Here is an 8631-nt window from a genome sequence, read left to right as displayed (position 1 = left end):
TGATGGAGGTGGTGATCATAATGCGCCTCTTCAGGAATCAGAATTGCTAATTAGTTTCTGCTATTAGAGATAATAAGAAGATATACTCGTTTAAAAAAAACAAGATATGCTTCCTGAGTCAGAGCAAAATTTCTTGAAATCTTTATTATGTACACTGGTGCATGCTTCTTCTTTCCTGTAGCTAGTGTATGTATGCTACGAAACACGGATACTCCACCTGGGGACCGTATCCCGTATCGGATACGTATCCGATACGGATACGCCCCGGATACATATCAGTGGCGTATCCACGTATCCCCGATTAAATGGGCCGAAAACTTCGGATCGGAAACGTTTCCGCGCCTGGATTCGGCCCAGCCGGCCCAACATCACAGCACATCCCACCTCCTGTCCTACTCCCGTGACCCGTCGGGCGTCGGCTCTCCCACGCGCAGCCGCCTCACGCAGCGCATCGCCGCATCCTCCCGCTCGACCTGACGGCTGACGCAGCGCCTCCGCCTCTCGTCGGCCGCCGTCCGCTAGCCGCCGTCCGTGAGGCCGCCTCCTGCCAGCCGCCGTCCGCCTCCCGCGGCCACGGGCCGCGAGGCCGCCTCCCGCCGGCCGCAGGCTGCCTCCCGTCGGCCTCCGTCCGCCCGTGATTACTCCCGTCGGCCTCCGGCGTAAGGAGCCCCAGCCCCTGTTCAGGTGCGTGACTTCCTCTGATAGTGGTAGTGCAGGCCTCCCGTGAACCGTGAGTTCCTCCCAGTAATGGTAGCATAGCATCCGTAAAGTGCATAGAGATTTACATTTTCTGTGTAGTGTATCCAGGCAATTTGGAAGTATAATCCATAGTCTACAGAATAAGGGCCCATGCAAGCATGGATGGTGGATTAAGTTCAGGGGCAGTGTGATCTTTATAATGTTGGCTATTGCACAGTTGTTGATTATCCTTTCTTTTCAATACTTAACTGGTTCAAATACAATTGCTTGGAGAATAGTAGCATATAGATTGCAAGTAGGAGGTAACGCGATGATAATTGGCCAATCTCCAGAATCTGGATATGAGTTTATATTGATTGATTGCAGTCCCAGGCTCCCATCCTCTCCTAAATTAGAACCTGCTATCATGTTATTCTCAGTGTAATAGACCTTAAATGTCTCTATGTTGAATTTGAACATCTATTTTGCAATTTAATATGCATTGTTATTTATTTATTAAAAAAATAGTTAAAACGTATCCGCGTATCGGGTTGTTTAAGAAATTGCCGTATCCGCGTATCCGTATCCTTCCGATACCGATACGCGTATCCGTATCCGTGCTGCATAGTATGTATGCCTTTTAGGATTATCTCGTATGAATGCAAACATACCCTATTATCTCGTATGAATGCAAACATACCCTATTTCCTGTAGCTTTAGAAACGTTGGACATTATTCCTTTTTGACAAGGTAGAAATTTACTCGGTTCACAACACTTGAGGATAGCATTGATTGCCATATGTAGCTGGGTCTATACAGGTTTGGAAAGTTATATAGGCTATACCTTTTCTTGGATTCAGAATTCAAGGATACAAACTAAAAATTCTGTTTGTACATGGGGCTTATGTACCCCCATGCTTTTGTTGTTTATGTACTTATTAGGGTGAAACTTAGCATCATTTAGGATTCTGAAGATATTTGAGTACAAAGAATTGCATATGTATCTGATTGTCAGTTTCTGCATATATTTCTTACTTAAAGTTCTCCTTGATTGCAGCCCCAATTGGTTGCAGCAACCAAGTTCATAGCACACTTGGTAAATCAGGTGGTGGCACATGAGCTTGTAGCGCTGGAGCTTCTTACGGTACTCCTTGAAAATCCAACTGATGATAGTGTTGAGGTACATAGCTCGGATCTCGCTCGTCTACTTCTTACTTTTTTTAACAACATATTCATATAATTTCTGAAATGTATGCCTATATTTCTCAAATGTGCAAAATGAAAATTTTATGACTTGTGATTCATCTGGAATTTAATACACACATAAATTGCAATAAATAATCACAAGACATGCATGCTATGTAGAGATGGTAGTCCAACTTGAAAAGGAAAGGCACTGACACTTGATCTATCTAGCCCATAGCGATTTACCAAGGAAAATGAATCATGAACTCGATTTGGACTCCAAGGATCAGATCTAGTCTTGCGAATCAAGAATTGGATCAATCTAGGAAGGTGCGGAGACAAGCTACCCAAGAACCCTACTACATAGCAAAGGCGAGGAGAAGGGATATGGTGACGAGAAGCTCACCATTGAGAAGTAGCTGGTCATAGAAGGAGATAGCCACTAGTGGAGAGAGCGCGACGTAGCCGTTGTCCACGCCTTCGAGTCGAAGCCCTAGCAATGTCGCGTGCCCTGGCCGCCTCCGTAGTCGCGTGTCTCACGAGGAAGATGAGGAATTGTTCCAGACCTCTAGCCCTTAGGGTTTTTTCTATGGCCAAGGTGTCGGGGAAAGGCCGGGGTGGGCCAAGATTGAACATAGGAGGAGCTTAAATGAACACATGTTTTTTCTTGGACCGGGATCTCTTCTAGCCCATGATGACCCATGTGGATCGGGCCATGACCCCGACCAATCGCAACCTAAACATACAAGGCTTGATTCGGTGGGCGGACGGATCAATCTCTGCTTGCTGGTTGATAGAGTGATGGGGAAGAACATGCAGGGATTAGCTAATCCAGTCGACCCTTAGTACTAGATCCAGATCTGATTTGTGTGTCTTGATCGTTTACACTAGTCACCCATCACTTAGCTCCTAAACTTCAGCTATTTCTTGCTATTCAAAACAATAATAGAATCATAGATAGAGTTAAAGTGTTTGCTGGATCTATGATATTTTAACTTCATCCACCATGACCAAAGAGCTATAAGGTAAGCCAATGCATACATGGAACCTGTTAGAACTAGGTGAATCCACCATGACCAAAGTGCTGCGGGGATTCTAGAGTGATTTAAGATGGTCTGAAGGTTATAAAATGACATACATGATTCGTATTCTTAAATGATTGCAAATGGCATGTTGGAATACCACAGTTAGGTCTGGACAAAATGCTCGTGGCTCGTTAGCTCGCTCGGCTCGCAGCTAGCTCGGCTTGGCTTGTTGTATTTTGTTAACGAGCCGAGCAAGGTTTGTAGCTTGTTACATTTAACGAGCTGGCTCGAGTAGCTCATGAGCAACTCACGAGCCGAATGAGCTAAGGATCAGCCCAGCGCCTGTAGGTTAACGAACAGCCGGTCCATGACTCCAAAGCCCACCAGCAGCCCAACAAACAGCCTCTAAGGCAACCAAACCCTAGTGATGCAATCGGCCATTCACTCGCAGTCATGCAGCGCGTTGCCTACTTCTCCCATCGACGTGCCGCCCGCTCGCCCACCGCCGCAAGCGCCGCCACCCATCCACCACGCCCCCCCACTAGCGCCAAAACGGATCGAGCGCAGAGCCGCGGAAGGTGGAACCCCTCCCGGCAGTCCGGCCCTCTAGCACTACTTGCTACCGCGGAATCGAGGGGCAAACCAAGAGGACCCTGCTGTTCTTTTTGGCACCTGAGAGCGTCGGGACAATCACAGGACTATGGCTAGCCGTGGTTAACCTCCGTGGTTCCATCGGCATTGGCTACCCCTTCTGCTGCCTCCATGAATTGAGATTGTGAGTCCGTGAGGAAAATTGCGTTGACACTTCTTGCTTCTTGCGGTCAAGCAATGACTGAGTTTGGGTTGTGATTTATGAACTTATGTGAATTGTGTTTTGAGTCCGTAAGAAAATTGAATCAAGTCTAGCTCTATTTTTTGGATGGCTTTAATGTAAAGTGGATGCGCTTTTGCATCATGCATTTGAGCATTTCTCTAATGTTGTACACATTGCGCGTTCTTGTCACTGGCTTGCGGGCTAGCTCGAGCCAGCTCGAGCTTTTAACAAGCCGACCTGAGCTCAGCTTTTAGCTCATTAAGATAATGAGACGAGAGCTGGAGCGAGCCGAGCCGAGCCAGCTAGTTATCCACCCCTAACCACAGTCCCCGGTAGGAGTTCAATATTATGTCTATTGACCGTATGACTATAAAGATTGTGATGTTTGTAGTAGTATTTGACTGTCCATGGCAGGAATAACCTGTACAGAGAGATATACTATGGGGAATGGTAAAACATAGTGTCACTTATATGAGTTAAGTAGATGATCTTGAGGTTTAGATGAACACACAGACATTTATAGTGGAATATATTGAAGGACCGACGTGCATCAAAACTACACCTGATTGAAGATGAGAAAAAGGAAATAAATCAAATTTTAACAAATGCATTGAACTGAATTTTAGAAACAACAATAATGTAGATGAAAACAAGCTGGGCCGGTCATCCCTTATGGCCTTTATGCGGCCCATATCTTCTGCCCGCTCGCCTTTGCCTTCGTCTCTATACCGGTCTCCCCCACCGATCCGCCGCCCGGCTCGGCATCCACCCGCCTGCCCGCTGCTGTACTACCGCACCGCAGCCCTGTATCCGCCAGACTACTGGCGGCCGGGAGCGGGCGCCTCGCGGCTCGGCCTGGATCTAAAGCCGCCGGGAGCAGGTACTCGTGGACTGAACTCCGTCCTTTCTTCCGTTTTCTTTTTGCTGCTAGCCTGCGAGAGTTATCGCCGTACCCGTATCGCGTATCGGTGATACATAGCTCTGACTGACGGATTGAAGCCTTGGCCCTATAACTAGAATGAAATTCTGATTCAGTCAAAAACAAATGATTCGAAATCTCGGCTAAACTGGATAGACTCTGCACGATTACTTTCCAGATTCACTAGACATGGATTTTTAAGGTGTGCTATGCTATTTGGACAGAAAATCATATAACATGCTCAAATTAGCACTTAGCAGTTTCTCGTGACATGTTCTACTTGGAATTACTGTTTATGTAGAGAGTAAGCAACTAAGCAGGTCTGTTTCCTTGTTGTAGAAGGTTGTGTTTATGATGTCCATCTTCTCCGTCCTCCCAAGAGTAACAAGATCTAATGGCTGGAGATGCTTCTCCACTGGGATTCCTTACGATACTGTAGCAGAGCTAAATAAGGTTAGGCATTTGAATATCCCTTTTGGATGTTGTCTTTCACTAATTTATTTCTCCTGTTGCCTGGATATCTTACTGAAACTAGAGTACTGGACAAGTTATGTATATTGGCACTTTCTAACATAATGAGATGGAATTCAGTCCCGGATTGGGTACTCTAGGTCGCAGACCTGTAATTACAGGTTCAGTTGAAATTGAAAGTTACCTGAATAGACAATTGCCTATGATGTTTCCCATCTCCCCTGAAATAATATATGCAAGATTTATCCATGTCAACCAAAAGTCAGAACACACTTAAGTTACAAGTAGAAACATTTACAAAACTACCATAGTACCAAAATAGTGAGATTCATATCATTTCTCTGTGTGCTTGAGTTTTGTCCATTTTTGTTTTGCTTTACAAGATCCGCTCACGAATTGGAATTTGCCACTAAGTTTTTCGATAGTACGCTCTTAGCCTTAGTTGCTAACTATAGCGTTCTGTAGAATTTATAATTAATTCTATACCTACAAAAGCCAGAAATTGGTTTCTGACTTAATTATTGTTCAGCATCTTCATCAAATTGCATTTGAACAATTGTCATTGGGTGTTCAAAAGAATGACTGTTAATGATTATCTTGAAATTTGCGATTGTAGGAAATGGAATCAATATTTGGTGAATCTCCTTCACCCAGTCCTTTAGGCTCAAGCCCTCCGCAGCAACCGGCTCAGCCTGCATATGAAGCTGAGGATTCACAACCAGTGCTTACACATACTGATAGCAATGGGCAGGCAAAGATGGTTGATGTCTCACCCAAAGAGGACACTAAGAGAGTGGCTATAGCTAGCTGCAGGGTCTTGCTGGGCCAAAAGGTGTTTAATTTGGTGGCATCAAATGAGATTGCGAAAGGAGATGTCCTTACTGTTGCCAAGATTGCTGGAATAACTGGAGCAAAGCAAACTAGCAACCTCATTCCCCTGTGCCACAACATTAATCTTTCCCATGTTCGTGTTGATCTTACTCTCAATGAAGAGGATTCTAGTGTTGTGATAGAAGGGGAGGCCACAACCAGCGGAAAGACTGGGGTTGAGATGGAAGCAATGACTGCAGTAGCCATTGCTGGCCTCACAGTTTATGACATGTGCAAAGCTGCTTCAAAGGACATTTGTATAACAGATGTCTGTCTGCAGCACAAATCTGGGGGAAAGAGTGGAAGTTGGTCCAGGAATTGAAGGGTTCATTATTGCTCTGAGCATATGAACTGCAAGCATGATTTTGGGCATCAAAACAATCGAGTCTTCACCCTGAAATGTTTGATTTGGCTTTGAATGCAGGCTCCTGTGTTGTAGATTTCTAGTCCTCACACCAAAAACTTTTTGAAACATCATTCGAATCTTTGTACTCCTTTGTTGTAGATACTTGTTAAATGACTCCAGAATAGATGGTCATATCAACTTATTTTCAGATATATAGTTGGTTTCCTTGGTGCATTGTCTATTCTAATAATATTTTCTTGTATTGACCATCATTCCTTGGCGTCCAAAATAAAACCATACTGAAATCAGAATGGAATTTACTGTAATGTGTGGTAAATTGGCTTTGGGTGTTGTTTTAAATTGTAACATCAGCAACCAGTTTTACTGAACTGGATGACAAAAATACCAGATGTACCAAAATTATTCTTTCCGTGTAACTTTTTTTTTGCCTTGAGTAACTTTTACTCTATTGTTATTTTTATTTTAAGTATACTTCGTTCATGATTTTTCGAACTGAATGTTAATGTTGTCCTCTCATTTTATGTTATTTGGATAATTTGATATGTGGGGATTGAACTGAAATTTAATTGTTAAAATGATATCTGATTTCACCTATTAAGGGCATATTCACTTAGGTGTGTGGGCATATTTACTGAATCAGATTTCTGTACTTAAAGGGTGTTTGGATACTAGGTGCTAAACTTTAGCAGTGTCACATTGGATGTTCAGATGTTAATTAGGAGGACTAAACATAAGCTAATTATAAAACCAATTGTAGAACCCTGTGCTAATTCGCGAGACGAATCTATTAAGCTGAATTAATCTATCATTAGCAAATGGTTACTGTAGTACCACATTGTCAAATCATGGACTAATTAGACTTAATAGATTCGTTTCGCGAATTAGACTCCATCTGTGCAATTAGTTTTGTAATTAGCCTATATTTAATACTTCTAATTAGCATCCAAACATCCGATGTGACAGGTGCAACTTTAGCAGCGAGTATCCAAATGGGACCTTAGGTGTCTATTCAGGACTATGCACATGCAGAAGATAGATGAAAGTAAAGAATAATCATGTTGAAGTATTTCCTCGATTGTGTTGAAAGGGCTGGAGTGCAGATTTAGCCTTTTTGTTTGGTTTATTAGTGCTCCTCCCTATCTTGTTTTTCAGATGGCTCAAGGGAACAAAGGAAAGGCTATTGAGGACACTCACTCATCGCATCAACATGACTCAGTCACTGACGCTGAGGATGGCATCCCTATTGCTGCACGGGTTGGTCATGGCAAGCGCAAGGCCATTTTAACCATGACAGAGTCAAGGTCACAAAGTCAGGGTAGAGGCAGAGGTGATGGTGGCATTCATATTCAAGAAAGGGCCTCTCAAGCAAAACAATATAGGATTGGCAAGATAGTTGCTGGTAGGCCAACCAGACATGATACCCTTCTACGTATACACTCTCCTAAGCGCATCATCATAGATGAGTATAATGGTGAGGGTGTTGATTATTGCAACGGGTCCCATGACCTACTGGAGATAAGGTACACTAATCCTTTTGATCAACCCAAGGACAGGTTTGTGTTAGATGTTCGTTTTTGGAATGCATTTCAAGCTGATTGGTACACATCTGCAATCATGACCAATGCAAAAAAGATTGTTCCAATGCAATGGGTTGACTGGAAGCGCATGGAAGATCAACATGACCTTAACTTTAACCTTATCATTGCCACTTGCAAGAAGAAGAACATTTACAATCTCATGAAGCTTCCGCATGATTGGAATGAAGAGATAATAGCACAATTCTTTTCCACTCTTTGGGTAGAATTTGATGGTGAGGAGCGTACACTTCATTGGATGTTATAGGGAGAAAGGTTCTCAGTCACCTATGATGCTTTTGGTCTCATACTTGGATTTGATATCCGAGACAAAGGAAAGGCCAGGATTTATGATGATGAAATTTGTAGTGATGGCAAGATTGCTTTCATGTATGACTCCAAATACGATGAAGTGAAGTATGGCACAAATAGAGGGATGAAGCCATATTATAGGTACCTCAACTATCTCTTCAGCAAGACACTTCTTCCAAAAGTCAGTCCTCAACCTCACATTTTCAACACCATTAGAAATCTTCTAATGTAAATGTCACCCAAGAAGTAGAAGGAATTTAGTGTCTTCGACTTTATTTGGAATGAAATTATCATATGCTCTACCTCACCTACCAAGAGGTGTGTTTATGGATCCTATATTATGCTTATGATTGAAAGAGTGACACAACGGAAGATTGTTTGTGACATGAAGTACAAGCCCTTTCAAATTCAAGTCA

At 43.2% G+C, this 8631-nt stretch overlaps 1 protein-coding gene across 3 annotated transcripts; it reads left to right on the top strand.

Moving 5' to 3' along the window:
• Positions 1-407: 407 nt before the first annotated feature.
• On the top strand, positions 408-6542 carry LOC117865559 (cyclic pyranopterin monophosphate synthase, mitochondrial). Of its 3 annotated transcripts, none has more exons than XM_034749782.2 (4): positions 408-684; positions 1736-1858; positions 4964-5074; positions 5709-6542. In XM_034749782.2, exons 3-4 carry the CDS (start codon positions 4973-4975, stop codon positions 6282-6284), a joined length of 678 nt encoding a protein of 225 aa, XP_034605673.1. In that variant the 5' UTR covers positions 408-684; positions 1736-1858; positions 4964-4972; the 3' UTR covers positions 6285-6542. The 3 variants fall into 3 exon arrangements, with proteins under 3 accessions (XP_034605673.1, XP_034605672.1, XP_034605674.1); XM_034749781.2 differs by having other exon boundaries at positions 4961-5074; XM_034749783.2 differs by lacking the exon at positions 4964-5074.
• Positions 6543-8631: the final 2089 nt, after the last annotated feature.

Source organism: Setaria viridis, chromosome 7 (genome assembly GCF_005286985.2).
Source record: "Setaria viridis chromosome 7, Setaria_viridis_v4.0, whole genome shotgun sequence".
NCBI classification, from domain to species: domain Eukaryota; kingdom Viridiplantae; phylum Streptophyta; class Magnoliopsida; order Poales; family Poaceae; genus Setaria; species Setaria viridis.
This window is presented reverse-complemented; position numbering and strand designations above follow the sequence as displayed.

Excerpts from the sequence above, each read along its gene's own strand:
- LOC117865559 (XM_034749782.2), top strand. The coding sequence starts at position 4,973 with ATGATGTCCATCTTCTCCGTCCTCCCAAGAGTAACAAGATCTAATGGC. Across the intron at positions 5,075-5,708 it reads CTGTAGCAGAGCTAAATAAG|GAAATGGAATCAATATTTGG; the intron begins GTTAGGCATTTG and ends TTGCGATTGTAG.